The sequence below is a fragment of the Harpia harpyja genome, chromosome 19 (genome assembly GCF_026419915.1).
Source record: "Harpia harpyja isolate bHarHar1 chromosome 19, bHarHar1 primary haplotype, whole genome shotgun sequence".
Taxonomy (NCBI): Eukaryota; Metazoa; Chordata; class Aves; order Accipitriformes; family Accipitridae; genus Harpia; species Harpia harpyja.
Window position 1 is genome coordinate 16,213,273 of NC_068958.1, and position 17,840 is coordinate 16,231,112.

Below are 17,840 nucleotides of genomic sequence, written 5' to 3' on the forward strand. Positions count from 1 at the left end.
CTTTTACAGCGGAAATGTTAGAAAGGAGATGGAGACGGGTGCCAGTGCGAGGGGGGAGCAGGGCTGCACCCTGCGGTCCCACGCAGGCACGCCATCTCCTGCAGCATCGCTCAGAGCAAAACAGCTTTAAGAGGCTTTTGGTGCCTGCACCCATCACCCATCAGCAAGGGATTTAAATATGTAATGCTATGAAGTCTCAGGAACTTGGGAGGCTGGGGCTGTCTCTAAGCCAGAGGACAGAGCCAGCTGCAGCTTTCCTGCACCAGCAGTGAAATTGGGGGCAGGAAAAAACTGCAGGAGATGAAGCCCTAAACAAAGCTGTCGGGAACATGGCTCCTGGCCCCCGGAGAGGGAAAGCAATATCCCCGCTGAGCCCGGTGCTGAGGAGCCAGCCCTGGCCGAGTGGCTGTCACGCTGCTCCTGCTGCGAGGAGGGGCTGGCCCCGGTGGTCCCACGGGGCTGTTTCCTGCCGGCGGCTGTCAAAACAGTCCCTGTCGTTGGTTAAACAGCTGGCAGGTTTGGGATGTGGTGGATTGTGAGGGCAGCTGCTGCCAGGCTCTGCTGCAGGAGATCAGCATGCCGCAGGGTGACTCTGGTCAGATGCTGATGGGTTTCTGCTTTAGCTTGGTGGGAAGGAAGGTGACGGGCCTCCTGCCACCCATTCCCCTCCGGGCAGACCAGGAGCTGGTCCAGTGCTGCCCTGGCATGTCCCCGTGTCCCCCCGCACTGGCTCTGCACTGCTGTGAGGCTGGGGTGGCTGGCAGCCTCATCCCACTCGGCATCTGCCCCTCTGCCCTGCTCCACATGGACACAACACAGTTGTCGTCCCCATTTCCAACAGAGGGTTTGGGGCTGAACCCGAGGTCCCAGGGATCCCAATGAAATCTCTTCCCCTCCTCTGCAGCTCCCTGGGGCCAGGGCATGGGGGGGGGGGGGGCAGATTTTTTGTCACAGCTTGCTGTAGCCAGGCCTGGCCCAAAGGTCCCCTGTCCCATGGTCTCCCCACCCCACGTAACCCCACGGGGCTGTGAACACCTCCCTGCCCACCTGCCCATGCACCGGCTGGTGCCTCTGTAGTGTCCGGGGGGGTGGCTCAGCAGCCCCCCTCCAAGCTCTGGGTCTGTTCTCCCAGCGTCGCCAGTCTGATGTCTGGGCCAGCACCAAGGGCAAAGCTCTGGAGACTGGCACAGGGGCGGCCCAAGGAGCATTTCTGCACCGGTCTGGCCCTCCCCAGGGCCGAAAGATTTAACAAAAGTCTTTCTGCCCCCCTGCCCCTGGGCTTTGCTGCAGTTAGGGCCCCACAGGCTCTCAGTCCCCTCCCTGGAGAGCAGTGCAGCCTGACCTTTAGCACCAGGCACAAAACTGCCTCCAACTTCTTTCCCCGGCTATTCCTTCCTCCTGCGCCACAGCCTGGGGCTCATCTGAGTGCTGGAGCCCAAGGACCCAGGTATGGGTGCTCAGGGGAGAGGGATGGAGGTGCCGGGGCAGAAGGGCAGTGGGGCAGGGTAGGATGTGCTGGGTCTGTTCGGCACACTCTTCCACAGAAGTTGCAAGGGTCCCGTGAGCTTCATGCGAGCTTCTGCACTGCTGGGTATAAAAACCCAAATATCCCATTGGCAGAGCCCTGTGGGTGTGCTGGGGGCATGCTGCTTGGGTGGCAGGAGTGGAATGTCTCCATCCCTGCACTGGTTTGGGAGGAGATGAGCAATGCTGGCAAAGGAGGAAAGGCATTGTGTTGAGGGAGAAAGGCTGGAGCTGGGCTCCTGGTCCTTGCCTACCTCTCTGCCCCCCAAGCACTGAGCAAGGGCACTTCCTTGGCCCAGTGTTGCAGGGCTGGGAGGCACAACCTGGCCCCTGCCTGCGGTAGGAGGAGGGGGTCTCTTGGGCCACGCCACTGTGGTCTCTGCTCATCTATTATTTCATGCTGCACCTGCCCAAGAAGGATGTTAGGGCAAAAGGTGCCTGTTCCCTTCCCAGCTGTGGGACCAGGTTTACTCGTGGGTGCTTTGTAGCATCCCCCCTCCTGATGGCCAAGGGCTTGGGATTTGGGGGGGGGGGGGGGGGGCGTGGAAAGGCACCTCTTTTGTGCTACCCGCTCTCCTGTCTTGCAGGCAAGTTGTTCCAGATGTCCCTGTGGGCTCTGGGGTTGCAGCATCTTCTGCCAAGATCAGGTTGTTTTCCCAGTGGCAATCAGAGTGTGCTGGGGGGCTGCAGGCATGCCTGCTTTCTGGGGGCGGGGAAAGCCTTATCTCCAGTATGGGTGCACCAGTACTGCGGTGGGACTGGGACATGGCAACCTCACAGGGGCACCTGAGAAAGGGAGAGACCCTGTGGGTGTGATTCACTGGCGTGGGAGGAAATGGGAGCCTCAGTACTGGGGTGCAGAATTGGGAGGGGGAGTGTGTCCATCTGTCTCCGTTGGACCCATGGCATTTCTGTGCCCCCACAGGGTCAGGCTGATGGCCCATTAGGCCCAGAATCTCCTGGCAAACTATGGTTTCCTATTGCTCTCCAGTAACTGCTGACGCTGCTGCTGAGCCAGTGTTTTCGTGGCCGTTCCCTCATGGTCGGAGGGGACCAGGGGCCCTGCCGGGGTGTGCGTCGAGTTGCGTATGCTGCCACATGTGTGTTTTCTTGTGCTGCCTACCCCGCCTGGGGTTTTGGGGCCCTGCACCCCTTTGTGGATGGCTGTCCTGGGTCTGTCATCTGCAAACATCCTCCTGGTGTTTCCTAGCCGCTTCTCTTGGGCAGGTCCAGCACGGAGCTGATGGCATTGCCAGTCGCTTATGGGGGTGGAGTCGCCCAGGGAGATCCCAAACTCGGTCTGCTCCTGCTCCCCTCTAGGCTGGGTAAAGCATGATCCCGTGCTTCCCCTGGGCCCTGCTGGTCTCTGCCCACTGCCTTGGGCTGGGTGTCCCTGAGTGCTGGGTCCCCGTGCAGGCAGCACATCCCTCGTCCCTGACCCACGGTGGGTCTCAGTGCAGAGCAGATGGCACGACTCAGCGCCGTGTGCTCCTGCCAGAACTAATAAGCAGCACATGGTGGCTGCCAAGGCCTGATTTAAAGGTTTTGCTAAGCCAGGGAAAGCCTGGAGCAGGAGGATTGGGCAGGCCCGGTGGGGTCTGGGGTCCAAGACAGCTGGGTTTGCCCCGCAGGGGAGCAGGCTGGGCAGCCGGGAGCTGGGTACAGCCAGCACATCCATGCAGAGGATCTGTGTTGGGGTCCCTTCCTTGGGGCGATGGATGTGGGGTGGAGGCGTGTCCCTCCACTGAGCTATGTCCAGCACACCTCCATGCACACCCCAGCTCTGTGGGGACCTGCCTGTCCCCAGGCTGCCCAGCGCTGTGGGGCAGTGGGGACCCAGCAGCCAGGGAGCTCCATCTGGCCCCTGGTGCTGGTCCAGCCATGCTGGCCATGGCACCCTCTGCTTTGATAGCGTTTGGCTGGAGCACAGGCAGTGATCGTGTGGCGTGGGTGGCTCCACAGGCAGGCTGAGCCTGGTGCTTTCCCGTGTTGTCCTTGCCCCTGCTAGGAGGTGGCTTGCTATATCTCTTAATTGGAGCATTTGCTGACCAGACCTGGCAGTCCCCGGGGAGCCTCATTCAATTTTCTCTGATTGCTGAGCTGCTTCCCTGCTGTGGTAATTAAATGCTTAAGTTTGTCTTGATTTGGGTCCAAAGCAACCTGTGTGCAAACAGCCAGCCCTTGGCAGCCAGCCCTCTCCTGGGACCCCGTGCTCAGGGGCGGAATGGGGCCAGGGGCATCCCTTCCTGAGCAAGGGGGCAGACCGCCCCCCCTGGGATCAAGCCACACTGAGCTGAGGCCTGGGGAGCCGCTGTCTGGTGGTGAGGGCGGGTAGCCCCACGCTTGCTGTGCTGGCCTGGAGGTATGGGAAAACCTGGAGCACTTTGATCTTACCCTGGTGATGCTGGCAGCACCCGCCTGCCTGGGGAGCTGCTTGGCCAGGTTGAGTGCCCCATACACTGCCACACTGAAACTCATGTGCCCTCTTGCCTGTTGGGTTTGCAATGCCCGGGGTGTCCTTGACCCATAGGATGTCCTAGGGGAGGACAGGACGATGTTAGAGCTGCTCTCCTGCTGGCTGCCCTGTGCTGCTGGGTGGGATCGCAGGGCAGGAGCAAAGCATGGGGGGAGCAGAGGGTGTAGCGAGGCTGGCAGATGGGCTACGTGCGAGTCTGGGCCATCTGGCAGATGCTCCTGCAGCTCTGATGCTGGGGAGGCTGGAGGGAGCGTGAGCAGGGCAAATGCAGGTGATGTGGGGATGGGAGTGGGGCAAACACAGGCAATGTGGGCATGGGAGTGGGGTGAATGCAAGGTCATGTAGGGAGGGGAAATGGGACAAATGTGGGCGATGTGGGGAGCAGGGTGATGCAGGAATAGGAGCAGAGTGAACAGAGGTGATGCAGGGAGTGGGGATGGGAGAAGGATGAATACGGGCAATGTGGGGAGCAGTCCCAGGTGCTGCCTGGGCTTGCCCAGCCCGCTTGTCTTGGCAGGCACATCCACAGCAGCCGGGCTGCACGGCTGGTCGGGGTCTGCCAGCTCCAACCTCTGCCAGCCCACACTGGCAGAGGTGCCCACAGGCAGGCAGGAGGCAGTGCCCCAGCCCCTTACCTGGTGCCGGAGCTGCCAGCATTGCAGCGGGCAGCCTTGCCCCTCTGGAGGTGGGACAGGGTGGACAAGAGCAAGTGGCTCTGAGCCTCTAGGGCCTGGCACAGAGAGGGAAAATGCCATGGAGCTCTTCCACCTGCTGCTCCCTGGCTCTCTGGCTCAGCTCCCCGGGAAACAGGCTGCCTGGCTGGGCAGCCTCCTCAGCTCCAGCCTTGGGAGGGGAGAGGAATGGCTCCTTGCATAGGGTCTGCAGGCAGCCACCCTCCTTCCCAGAGTGGTCTTGGAGGGACAGGAGCTTCCTGCTGCAGTCGGGGAAGGCTCTGCCCATCTGCAGTTGCAAGGTTATAAAAGGCAGCAAAAGGCTGCTGCAGCTGGGGCGTCACCGGCACCCCCAATCTGGAGCGGCTGCCCTGCAACACCCTGCCAGTGCTGAGAAATGTTGGTGAGTGGGTGTGTGCTTGGCCTCCCTGGGGAGCTGGGACAGCCCCCATTTGAGGTGGATGGTGCTGGGTTACAGGCCTGAGGGGGTGCTGGAATCCCCTCTGCCCCTATGTCCATCCTCTCCTGCCGGGCTGTGCTGGGTGGGACGGCTGCCCTGCTGCAGGGGTGGCTGTGACTCAGCAGGGTGGTGCGGGCTGGGGGGAGCTTGGCGTGTGTCTGGCTGTGGGTGCAGGCAATTTGGGGGGGGGGGGGTCGTGGCTCTCACTGGGGGCAGAAGGGCTATGGGAGTGTGTTGCCACAGATTTGGCAAAGTGCTGTGGGCCAAAGGATGCTCTGGAGCCCTTTGGGGTTGCCATAGTGATGGGCTGGGAGGCGGGAAACTGAGGCAGTCAGGTGAGGGGGCAGGGGGACATGAGGACATGAACCCGGCAGTTCATGTCACCCAAACTGTGCCTTCCTGTGCAAGGAAACAGCCTTCCTTTGGTGCACAGTGGGGGCTGGGTGGTGTCTGCTGGTGGATGCAGCCCTGACATGGGGATACTGGCTGTGCCCAGTGAACCCCATCCCCTCCGCTTGTTGCAGGGCTTGAGATGCTGGGACGGGCAGGTCTCTTCCCAGAGGGGCTGCTCCTGCCAGGGTGGAGGGACCTCCGAGCCGACCCTACGAGGACTGCCTGTGGGAGCTGGCTGCCCCGCAGTGCCCACCCAGCACTTGGCTCCCAGCCTTGCTTGGCTCCCCCTGCTCCAGCCAAACACTGGCATAGGGCAGCGGCGCTGAACAACTCGGTCTTTGTGCTTGCCGCTGAGCACACCCGTGTGTGCGCTGAAGCTCCCTGCCCCTCCGGGTGAGGGACCCGCTCCCCCCTTCCTCCCAGATGCTCGGTCACCCTGGCAGCCCAGCCGTGGAGACGGTGCTTTCACAGTCTGCCAGCCCGGCACGGAAGGGAAGGAGAGCAATGGAGAGGCTCCCAGCCGAGGTCCTCTTTGTGTGTCTGTGCGGCTGCAGGCTCTCCCTGGCACACATGCTGCTTGTGCTGCTGGGTTTGGATGCTGAAGCTGGAGCAGGCAGGCTCCTGCTGCGCTGCCCGTCATCGCCCCAGTGAGAGCTGCTGGTTCGGGAAGGAGCGGTCTCCACGTCTGCCTGCACCTCTGTCTCTGTCTGTGCATCCATCTGCCTCCCAACCCTGTGTGTCGGGTGCCCAGGGCTGGGAAGTGGCCAGGTTTGCTTGGCAGGAGCACTCGGCTGGGACCATGCAGCTCTGTCCTGGGTGCTCGGTCCCCTGTCACCATCCCTTCACAGTGAGCAGAGTGTGGGAGGGCTGGAGGTGGCGGCTGGGCTCATGGTGCCACTGTGGTCCTCCTGGCTCTCTCCACCCTGGATGTGTTGCCTGTGTCGAGGCTGGTTTATCAGCATGGGTGGGAGGGAGATGGGGCTGGTGCTGATCATCTTGCAGGCCCCAGGACAGCCTGTGTCCTCCTCCCCACGCCGGCTTCAAGCAGGAGAAGCAGTCCCCTGTGCCAGCGTGGGGATGGCTGCACGCAGGCTGCCTGGTGGAGCTGGGGCTCTGGTCCGCTCCTCCCTGAGCTGGGGGGGTGGCGAGGCAGCACCCCACTGGTTAAGTCCTGGTTTATTTTGGTTGCTGCTTAGCGGATACGTTCCTAATTGCCACATAACCATAGGAGTCTGTGCCATGGGCTCCCAGGGGATCAGCTGGGTTCTCTGTGGGTGTCCCAGCCCTTTATGACAGGGCACCCTTGTGTGTTTGGCTCTGCGATGGGTCCTGGTGCTGGGCACCAAGCTGTCCTTCTGGCTGGTGGCCCATGACCAGGTGCAGAGCAGGTTGGCTGACTGTGTCCAGATGCAGGTAAGGGAGCAGCTCCATTGGCCCGCAGGTTGGGCCCTGACAGCATCACACCCAGTTCTTGTGGGCCCATGGACAGACAGGATGTGGCCAGCATCTTTTTTGGTAGAGGTAGGGACAAGGAGTGCCAGAACGCACTCAAATGGTGACTTTATGACCACCAACGTTGCTGATCTCTGTTGCAGAGCAGGGAAACTGAGGCAGAGCATGGCAAGCACTGCCAGCTCCCCCAGTGTCACCTGGCGGGGTTGAGGACAGGTCCAAGGAGAGAGCCCGTGTTGGCTCTGCAGATGCTTATGTCATGTTTGGAGGAGGTATTGTGGTGCCCAGGCATGACTTGAGCTACACGTGAACACCTGCCTGGCCCCATCAGTGTCTCACATTGCCCAGTGCCTGGCATGGTGATGTTCCTGCTGGGAGGGCAGGGATGGGACCCCCTGATGTGGGAGAGCTGGGACAGTCAGACTCTGGGGAGCAGGAGGAGCAGCTGCACTGGCCTAGAGAAACCCGCTGTAATGTCTCTTGGTGGCCACATAAATCTCCTGTGATGCTGGGTGGCATCTCTGCGCCATCCCATGCGGGGCTGTGGCTGCTGCTGCTTGTCCCTGCCCTCCTGCTCCGCTTGTTCCCTTGTAGCAGGGGTCTGTCGTATTCGCACACCAGCTGGCAGCAGCTCCCAAGGACATCCCCAGGTGATGCTTGTCCAGTTGCCTGGGGAGCAGGACCTTCCTGGGGGGTTCTCGCATCTCCAGTCTCCTGGGGAGACAGAACAGCATGGGAGAACACATTGAGGACTGGCACCCGGGTCCTCTCCAGCCCCCGCAAGTCCCCTGGCTGTGAGAGCCAGGGCAAGTGATGGGGTCCCTCGGGTGCTTGGAGCTGGCTGGGCAGCGAGGTTTGGGGAGCGGGAGTGGGGGAGACATTGGTGTTGGCATGTGGAGAGCTGGAACAGCCCAGCATGGCTAGGCTCAAGGTGGGTCCCCAAATGCCCTATGGAAAATTCATGTGTGCACACCCCTCCAACACTGCTGCTTATCTTCTCTTCCAAATCCACGTGCACATATTTAATCACCTGGGCGGGGGGGGGGCAGAAAGAAATCTTTTGCTGAAAACCCTGTTCTCATTTTTCTTGAGAGGAAAAGAATTTTCCAAAAATACCATGGTTCCAGTTTGTTCCTCTGCCTGTTCCCCGGGGATACTGTCGCTGTGCGTGTCTGGGGTGGGGAGGGGAGAGAGAAGTGCATCATGTTGGTCAAAAACTAATTAAAGCTGGGGTTAATTTTCCTGGAGGGGGGTGGGACCCTGGGAAGGCGAAGGGAGCGAGTCTAGGGCTGAGCACATCAGAAGCTGCTTTCTATTGTGGCTGCTGAGCTAAATATACCCACGGACGTACATAGCTGTTCCCACACGTCTGCTGTGCAGGCTCCCTGCGGGGTGAGTGGGGTGCTCGTGCTGCCTCCCACCCCGCCGGGGACACCCTGTTCCCCCAAACACAGTGGGTTTTGGCCCTCCCAGGCTTTGCTTGCCACCGGCCAGGCTGGTGAGGAGCGGTGGCTCATGAGGAGCTCCAGTCTGCAAAGTGTCTGCTGCGGTCGCTGCGCCGGCTTGCCGGCGATGCGGCTTCGGAGGAATTAATAGCTGTGTTTATGAGGCACCCAGGGAGGGGAGATGTGCAGTCATTAGCTCTAATGAGAGCTGTTTGCCATGGCACTTGGCTCTGCACTCCCTCTTTCTCCATGAGTCCCCTGGGACTAGCCAGCTTCCCACAGCCGGCACATCCACCAAAACTAGAGCTGCTGCAGCCCTAACACACACCAGTGCCTGCACCGACGCAGAGCTGTGCCGTGGGTCTGGCCGTTCTGTACCCAGATTTCTTGGGGAGGGGTTGAGTGTGGTAGGTGGGGATGCGGTGGGTTGGTCGTGCATGCTGCCAGAGCCAGGAGCCCAGCACAGCCTCGCCTGTCCTCTTCACATCTGCTGAGTCCATGGCTGGGGACAGCCATTGGGCTGGGTGGTGGTTTGGTTTGGACAGTTGTTTTGGTGCTGGGACTGTCTCGTCGTGTTTTTGCATTTTGAATTTTAAGCCTTTGTAACTGCGCTTTGATCTTGCTGCCTCACAAGCGAGTGCAGCTGGCTGCAGCACATCCCGGCTGCCCGCCTGTACCCTGGCAGTCCCCGTCAAGGCTGCTCTGATGTATTGATCAGTGTCTACGTGCAGCCCAGAGCTCGCTGCCTGGCCGGGGGCATCGTGGCAAATGAGCCAGTACAGGCGTGGGGAGGCTGGCTGGCCCTGTATGGGCCGTATTCAGCTCTTGGTGCAAGGCCAGTTTTAAGTGCAGGCTGCATGTCATTACTGCGTCTGCCTGAGCCATGGTACCCAGCCCTGCCTGTCACCTCGGCTGTGGAGGTGACTGGTGGCATCTCTGGGATGCACCAACCTCTTTTCTCAGCCACAAATGAATCAAGGTTGTTGCTGGCTGCAGGAGTTGAAGCATCCCCTGCACTGTTTGCTCCACACTGCAGGCAGAGGTGCTGCTGGACCCCTGCCCCCAGCAGGCACAGCTCCAGCATGGGCCACGCTCGCATCCTCAGGACCAGACTTGTGTCCCTCGGGACAGGGGTGAGCCCCGAGGCTGCCCTCAGCCCGCTTCTCTTCCTGCAGGATCCGTCCCCAATTGTCCAAAGAGAAAATAGAGGGATGTCACATCTGCACCTCGGTGACGCCTGGTGAGCCCCAAGTCCTGCTGGGGAAGGACAAGGCCTTCACCTACGACTTTGTCTTTGACCTGGACACATGGCAGGAGCAGATCTACACAACGTGCGTGGGCAAGCTCATCGAAGGCTGCTTCGAGGGCTACAATGCCACCGTGCTGGCGTACGGCCAGGTACATGCTCTGCCTGCTCCTTGGGCTCTGGCATGGGTGTTGAGCTCTCCTGCAGTGCTGGAGATGCTGAGATGGCACCTGCAGAGGTTAGGGAAGGTGGAGGTGTATAAGCTCCTGGGTGTTGAAGGGACAGAGAGTTGTCCCTGGCCTGGGTGAGAGCTGGGGCAGGGGGTGGCCTTGGGTGGGAGGAGAGGGAGGCAGGGCTGGGAACATGGGAGCTGGTGTGGTGGTAGGGATCAGAGGGGCTCAGCAGAGGCGTTTGGGGAGCCTGGGGTGGCAGGGGGATGTGTGGGGTGCAGTGGGCAGAGCTGAGCCTGTGAAGGCCCAGCCAGCTCCCCCCTTGCTGCCTCTTCACAGACTGGTGCAGGGAAGACGTACACCATGGGCACTGGCTTCGACATGAACATCTCTGAGGAAGAGCAGGGCATCATCCCGCGGGCCATTGGCCACCTCTTCAGTGGCATCGAGGAGCGCAAGCGGGCGGCACAGAGTCAGGGTGTGGCGGCACCCGAGTTCAAAGTCAGCGCCCAGTTCCTGGAGGTGGGTGACACTGTGGCCCTGCTCTGTCCTTTGCTCAGCTCTGTGTCCTGGGCTCCTTGAGTCCTCCATGTCCTGGCTGCTCCCTGGCTGAGCTGGACCCCGCAGCAGGCATGTGGCCGGGGATGCGTGCCAGGGCAGAGGAGACTCAAAGCACCTGAATGTTGTTGACCTCACGATGGCCACAAACTGGGGTGGCTCCTTCTTGCCTGCAGGGACACCCCCCCATGGGGAAGAGGCTTATGCTCTGGACCCTGGAGATTCAGGGGACTCTGAGCTCACTTACTCCTATTTGAAGCTGAGGATAGTGGCATACCTGCTCCCCTGGGTCTGGACCAGCATTCCCAGTGAAACAAGGAGAGGAAAAAGTGCCATTCTTGTGGGGATTTGAGGAAGAGCTGTGTTTTTTCCCATGTCCTTTGCTGCATCTTTGACCTTGAGAATGCTTCACTGCATCCTCTCCCGCATCTGCTTTGGTCTCTCCATTTCAAAAGTCTCTTCTATTAACTGCTTCTTTCCCTGGAGAAGTTTGTCCCAGAAAGCCTGTGGACCTTGTGTGTCTGCAGTGGTTTCCCTGGAGCTGGTCCTGGGGTGAAAGTGCAAAGAAGTTCAAGATGGGAACTCGTTTAAGGCCCTGGTGAGAAAACATAGGGTGGTGTTGAGCAAAGCTGAGCTCCTGAACAAACTTCATCTGGTTGGTGTCCTGATCTGGGGTACAGCCCAGAGGAGACAGGCAGGCAGAGAGAGAGGCCCTGTGCTGTGATCTTGCCTCCATGTGGCTTTGGTGGCCATCACATCTGGGTTCCTCCACTGTTTGGGAAGCAGTGCCCAAAGTCACCTCCTAGCCTGGAGAGCTGGCCAGAGAAATCCTTCCCAATCAGCTTTCCATCTGCAGAGCCCTTGTTAGCTCCCATGGTGCTGTTGTGTCCGGCCACATCCTTCCCTCCCCACAACTTGGCCTGTCTGAACTCTTGGCTGTCTTCCCATGCATCCTCAGCCTTGTGGGGCTCTGCTCTAGGGAACCTGTGGGCTGGGATGGAAATGGGGACAATTTCCTGCCTGTTCTGAAGTCCTTCTGGGGGCTGAACCTTGTCAGGCTTTCTCCCTGCTGGAGGGTTGCCTAACCCTGTTGGGGCTGGGGCATAGACCTGCCTTCCCTAGGCTATCGGATCAGATACTGGCCTTCAGCCCAATGTGTGTCCCCTCACCTTATGTGACACACTTTCCCTTCCCTCTCAGCCCCCTGTATCTGCCCTCTAGGAGATCCTCTGCTGTCCAGTTTAGTTTCCCTTGCCTCAGTTTCTCCCACTCAGTTTGGGGTGACTCAACACTGCCCCAAGGAGCTGGGTGACCTGTTAGCTGGGGTTGGGACATGTGAAGGATGAACACTGGGGAGGGGATGTCCCAGGCCATCCTAAGAAGCATCTCTGCAGACCAAGAGGTCCAGCGCAACCCCAGGGGCACCTGGGGGTGACAGAGCAGTGGCCCTGCATGGGGTCACACCAGCTGCCGCGGGGATTTCCTGTAGCCCTTCTCTCTCTTCACCACCTCTGACCCCTGCTGGTTTTGGCTCTCAAAATAGCCTCAGAGATGTTTGTCTGGTGACTGCGGTGGAGGATGGGAGCAAAGCTTCCTCTGCTGTGTTTCAAAGCTGCTCATGGTTGCTCTCCCCAGGCCAGCTGTGCCCAGTGGGACACTGGCAGCCCCGGGGGGGGGGGGGCTATCTGCCAGCTAAGGGATCTTGAAGGCTTTCCAAGGGCCTTGTTAGTGTGGGGATAGTAAAACCCCATTGCCTGATGGCCTGGTGACAAAGGCCATTGGAGCCTGTCAAGGGCTTTGCCTACTGGTCCACCATGCAGGCATGGGCATGAAACCCGAAGCTCTTGCACTGAGACCTGTCCTAGAGCCACCCTTATCCAGGCAATCCGGGGAGGGTTTTGTGGCAATAATGGCTCTCCTGTGCCAGCGTGGGCACGTGGCCACATCAGATGCTGGTTACCACCCTGCTGTCCCGGCATTGGTACAGGATTTGGCCCTGCTGATCCCCGTCCTGTGACTCTCCTCCTGGGAGCAGGCTGTCAGAGCACAGTTTAAAACCTCGGGGAGCCTGTTTGCACCTGGGGTGACCAGGGACAGATTAGCCTGATCTGCTCTGCTGGCCAGGAGCCTGCGGTCCTTGGGTGACCCTGCTCACTGCACTGGGACGTGGGCGTGAGAGGGTGATATGTGGCACTGAGTGGTGGTGGCAGGGGGACAGACAGGCAGGGATGTCCCTCAACCCCAGGGTGAGAGAGGATGCTGCAGGGTCAAGATATGAATGGGAGCATCCTCTCTCAGCTCTGGGTCCTCAGGGTTTTCCCTGCTTGTCCAGCCCTCCCTGGTCCCCCTTGTCCCCTTTCAACCCGGCAGAGGTGACGTCAGGGAGCTGTGGTGGGAGGGGGGCTCCACTGGCTCCCATGTGTGAGCAAGGAAGGCTGGGGGGATGCATAGTTCCTGGGTGTCTGCTCAGGCTCTGGGGACAGGGCTCTGAAAATGTCCTGGTTCCCACACAGCTGCTTGTGTGGGCCAGGGACAGGACAGGGTCAGGCAGCTGGAACCAACCCAGACTGCAGCTCAGAGCTTTGCGGGGCAGATGGGCACATGTATGCATGCCTGTGCACACACATGCACACATGCACCATTCCTTATTGGCATCCTGTCCTAGCTGGGTACCCATGCATGCAGGTCAGAGCTTGCCTGTGCATCGTCTCCTATCTGCATGCACGTGTTTGTGCATTCTCTCCTACACTTGTACGCACACCAGCTCTCCTGGTCAGCCTTGCCTAAGCACACACGTGTGCACGTATGTGTGAACACACGCGCACCCCCAGCTGTGTGCCCTGTCGTCCTGGCTCTCAGGACTGCAGCAGCAGGATGGCAGAGGGCAGCTCCTCTCAGTCCCGCTGTGCTGGGCTCTAGCAGCCTCCTGCTTGCTACTACTCACCCCACACCTGCTTCCTCCCTGCTCAGCTCTACAATGAGGAGATCCTGGACCTGTTTGACAGTGCCCGCGACCCTGATGCACGCCACCGCAAATCCAACATCAAAATCCATGAGGATGCCAGCGGGAGCATCTACACCACAGGGGTCACGTCGCGCCTCATCAGCTCGCAGGATGAGGTAGGTGCAGGACGGGGCAGATATGGGTGCCCACCAGCCAGGGTTGTGCTACATGGGGACAGCCAGGCAAGGGGGGTATCTCACCCAGGATGGGACAGAGCAGCCCTGAGGTGAGGCAGGGAGAGGTCAGCATGCTTGCTGGGCTGCAGCAGGGTGCTCTCCTGACTCCCTAGAAGGGTGCTTCAAGGTTTTGTTCTTCCCTGCCCCATGTTGTTATAGCTGATCCAGTGCCTAAAACAGGGGGCTCTTTCCCGCACCACCGCCAGCACCCAGATGAACGTGCAGAGCTCCCGGTCCCATGCCATCTTCACCATTCATCTATGCCAGATGAGAGTGTGCACCCGCCCGGAGCTGGTGAGATGTGCTCCTGCCTCATGGCTGGGCTGTTCCTGGATCTGATACCCAGGCAATGTGTGTGGGTCCCTTGGAGAGGGGAGAGGGTTTGAAGTCTTGCAAAGAGAGGCAGGGCTTTGTCTTTCTTCTTTCCAGTCATAGCCAGGGTTAGCATTTAATGGGAGCTGAGGTCTGCCCTGGAGCAGCCCCATCCAAGGCAGGGATGGTCTGGCCCAAGGGATGGCCCAGAGCAAGCTGCTGTTGGGATCCTCTCCCCCATCCTTGAGGGGCTGGATGCAGAGGGTGAATGCTCAGGCTTTTCCTGATGTCTGAGCGCACCCAAGGGGGCTGCTGCCTGCTCTGGGTCTGTGGTGGTGACCCTCTCCATCTGTGCCTGGCCGCAGGTGAATGGGGAGGTGAACAACCTCCTGGACGGAGCCCAGCCCACCACCGAGTACGAGACCCTCACGGCCAAGTTTCACTTTGTAGACCTGGCTGGCTCAGAGAGGCTGAAGCGAACAGGTGCTACTGGCGAGAGAGCGAAGGAAGGCATCTCCATCAACTGTGGGCTGGTATGGCCCTGGGCACCGGTGTGCAAAGGCAGGGGGGAGGCAGGGCCTGCCTGGGGGAGCCTGGGACACCTTTGGGTCCTGCTTGGAGCTGCTCTGGGCTGTTGAGGTTGCTGCTGTCTCTGCTGGGGTTTATGCTACCTGGCCCTGTAGGCAGGAATATGCACAATCCAAAATACCAGTGGTGAGGGCACAGCTCTGCTGCTGAGGGCAGGACTATGGGGAGGGATACAGCTGGGCACAAGGGTGCAAGTCCTCAAAAGGTCGAGGTCTGCTAACTTGAGCTTAAAAAAATCTCCAGGGCTTGATGCTGCTCCTCGGTGCATGTGGGAGAGAGGCACAGCCCAGGGAAGGCGGGGCGAATGCTGAGACTGGCAAGGGAAGCCCCGTGCCTCCACCTCTTGCACCCCAAACCTGTGCTGCAGCACATGCCCCAGGCCTGATGTGCTGGCTACATGACAGCTGTATTCTCATTAGGAGCTGAATTTGGCGGGGGGGGGCTTTCCTTTGTGTTGGTAGCTGGCCTTGGGGAACGTCATTAGTGCCCTCGGAGACCAGAGCAAGAAAGTTGTGCACGTGCCCTACCGCGACTCCAAGCTCACCCGCCTGCTGCAGGATTCCCTTGGGGGCAACAGGTAAGGGGGTCCCAGGCTGGGGCTGAGCCCTGGGAGAGGACTGCAGGGGCTGTCCCCCTGCAAATAGGGCCGAGGGTCTATGGAGCCACATGGGAGCTATTTCAGGACTCAAATGCCTCATGGATTGCCCGGTAGGGAGGGGATGCCTCCTGGCAGGCAGTGCATAACTTTGCAGGTGTAAAGAACTTGGCTCCTCATGAGTCCCAGGCACAATTAGCCAGCTTTGGCAGAATTAGCTGGTGCAAAACACTCTGAAGCTCTTGCAGACCTGGGACTTGGCAGGTGGTGTTGCCCAGCATGGGATGGATTGAATTCGCTGCCTGCTCTGGGGGTACTTCTCTGAAGAGCCCATTCTTCCCCAGCAGTCCTGGCATGTGTGGGCTGGCAGGGGGAGTTGGATTTGCTCAGTGCTGTGTGATGTGTTGCTTGTGGGGTGTTGCCGGTGCTCTGGGTCTAGAGGGACTGAACCCAGTTTATACCTTGGTTATAAAACACAGAAGGGCCTAGTATGGGTGTCTGGGGGCATGCGGCCTGTGCTGGGTCCCAGGTTGCCAGGTGCCGAGTTGGTGCAGGGTGGGGGAAACTGTCCTTTCACCCTGACCTTCACCTCCCCAAGCCAAACCATCATGATCGCCTGCGTGAGCCCATCTGACCGGGACTTCATGGAGACCCTGAACACGCTCAAGTATGCTAACCGGGCTCGCAACATCAAGAACAAGGTGGTGGTGAACCAGGACAAGACAAGTCAACAGATCAGTGCCCTGCGGGCCGAGATCGCCCGCCTGCAGATGGAGCTGATGGAGTACAAGGCGGTGAGTGGCCGAGTGAGCCTGCAGAGGTGGGATGGAGGCAGGAGCAGAAAGCTTCTTCCTCCTGTTTGAATTAGGCTGGTTTTAGCAAGAAAGACCCTCCTGCCTACCATGCTCTGCCCCTGTTGATGGGGGTAATTGCTAGGTGAGATCAGGAGGCTTAAGAGATGGGGGCTTAGCTCCTTCCTGCCCTGCCACAGGCAGGACCTTGGGCAAGTCTCTTGGGGATGCTAAGGCAGGGAGAAGCCTTGAAGCATCTCTCACCCTCCGCCTGTTGAGCTCAGGCATTCCTGGTCCTTAGATTTGTCCCTGCCCCTGCTTTGGTGGCTGGGGCTGCCCCCAGGGATGCAGCAGTGGGTCCCCATGTCCCAGCTTGCCCTGCACTCAGGGACTCTCCTCCTGTTCTCACAGGGCAAGCGGGTCATTGGGGAGGATGGCTCGGAGGGCTACAGTGACCTTTTCCGCGAGAACGCCATGCTGCAGAAGGAGAACAGCACCCTGCGCATGCGGGTGAAGGCCATGCAGGAGGCCATCGATGCTATCAACAGCAGGGTCACCCACCTCATGAGCCAGGAGGCCAATCTGATGCTGGCCAAGGCAGGTGAGGCTGGGCTAGAGCGTGGCATGGTGGGTCAGCCCAGCGAGCATAGCTGGGATGGGTGCTGCAGCACAGCCCATGTCTTGCCTTGATCCACCTGCACCTCTGCTCCTCCAGGTGATGGTAACGAAGCCATTGGCACCCTCATCCAGAACTACATCCGGGAGATTGAAGAGCTGAGGTGAGCTGGGCACCATGGCTGGTGAGTTACCTGGGTCCCCAGGCTGGTGGGTGCCATGGTGTGGCCTGAGCCTAGGTGTGGCTTACAGCTCCGTGCCTCTAGCATCACCGGGGTGAGTTGTAAGCCCTGATGGAGTAGCAGCTGACTACACCGCTGCTACACTGGGGCTGTACAAGTCCCAGCCTTCGTGCCAGGCAGTGCTTTGGCCATTGTCATCCTTTTTGTGGCTGTTGATGGAGGGGGAGATCCTGCGGGAAGTGCCTGGTGTCTCCCAGGGACTGCTGGCCCCCCCCAAAGCTGGGTCCATCCCAGTGTCTTGCATGGTCCTGGGACCCTGTCTTGCAGCATCCTGACCTTCTGACCCAACAAAAATGGGAATGGCTTTGTGGTGACTCTGTCCCTTGCTCGCACCATCCTAAAACCAGGCAAGATCCCCTCCTCTGGGGACAGTGGGATGTCCCCTCTTTGACCACATCCCATCTCCAATCCCTAGGACAAAGCTTTTGGAGAGCGAGTCCATGAATGAGTCTCTGCGTCGCAGCCTCTCACGTGTCTCTGCCCGGCCCCCCTACTCCATGGGCTCGTCCCCAGCATCTGGCTTGGCTGGCCTGTGCAGCCCCGCTGCTCCGGTGGAGACAGAGGCCTCTGATGTCCTCCGACGGGCCAAGCAGGACCTGGAGCGCCTGAAAAAGAAAGAGAGGCGGCAGCGGAGGAAAAGGTGAAGGCAGCTGCTGCGCGATGTTGGGAAGGGGGAGGCTGCGTGTCAGTTCCTGTCTGTCCTTGTGGGGTCGGGTATCATGCTTCCTCAATCCATGCTAAAGCCAGAGCACTGAGACAGAACCCAGACGCCTGGGTTCCCCTCCCAGTGCTGCCTTGCCCTTGGTCTCCTTTTCATCCACCACAAGATCCTGAAGGCTGTTTTCCCCAAAGGGTCTAAAAGCAGGAGGTGAGGGGGGCCCTGGCAGGACCCGTCCCCGGGCTCCCCCATGCTGGGACTCACGAGCATCCCTCTGCTCTACCCCAGCCCGGAGAAGGAAGCATTTAAGAAGCGGCAGAAACTGCAGCAGGACAATGGGGAGGAGACGGATGAGAACGAGGTGGAAGAGGTGAGCGGGCTTTGTCCTCATACCGAGGGGGGTGTTCGGGTGTGGAGCATTGTCATCGCCCCATGTGGGAGAGGGACCAAGCTCAGTCTGGCCC

The 17,840-nt window shown here is 59.9% G+C and overlaps 1 protein-coding gene across 4 annotated transcripts in view; it reads left to right on the plus strand.

The window, feature by feature from the left end:
* KIF21B (kinesin family member 21B) overlaps nt 1–17,840 on the plus strand; it is a 43,836-nt gene that overhangs the window by 5,460 nt on the left and 20,536 nt on the right. For all 4 annotated transcript variants that reach the window (XR_008239363.1, XR_008239364.1, XM_052815285.1 and 1 more), the window contains exons 2-12: nt 9,597–9,819; nt 10,177–10,359; nt 13,366–13,515; nt 13,735–13,869; nt 14,253–14,420; nt 14,937–15,052; nt 15,669–15,864; nt 16,273–16,462; nt 16,577–16,640; nt 17,134–17,358; nt 17,665–17,746. Coding sequence is in view for 2 of the 4 variants with exons in the window: in XM_052815285.1 (XP_052671245.1) it covers nt 9,597–9,819; nt 10,177–10,359; nt 13,366–13,515; nt 13,735–13,869; nt 14,253–14,420; nt 14,937–15,052; nt 15,669–15,864; nt 16,273–16,462; nt 16,577–16,640; nt 17,134–17,358; nt 17,665–17,746 (1,732 nt within the window). In the remaining 2 variants the exon portion in view is untranslated. The remainder of the gene's footprint in view (nt 1–9,596; nt 9,820–10,176; nt 10,360–13,365; nt 13,516–13,734; nt 13,870–14,252; nt 14,421–14,936; nt 15,053–15,668; nt 15,865–16,272; nt 16,463–16,576; nt 16,641–17,133; nt 17,359–17,664; nt 17,747–17,840) is intronic.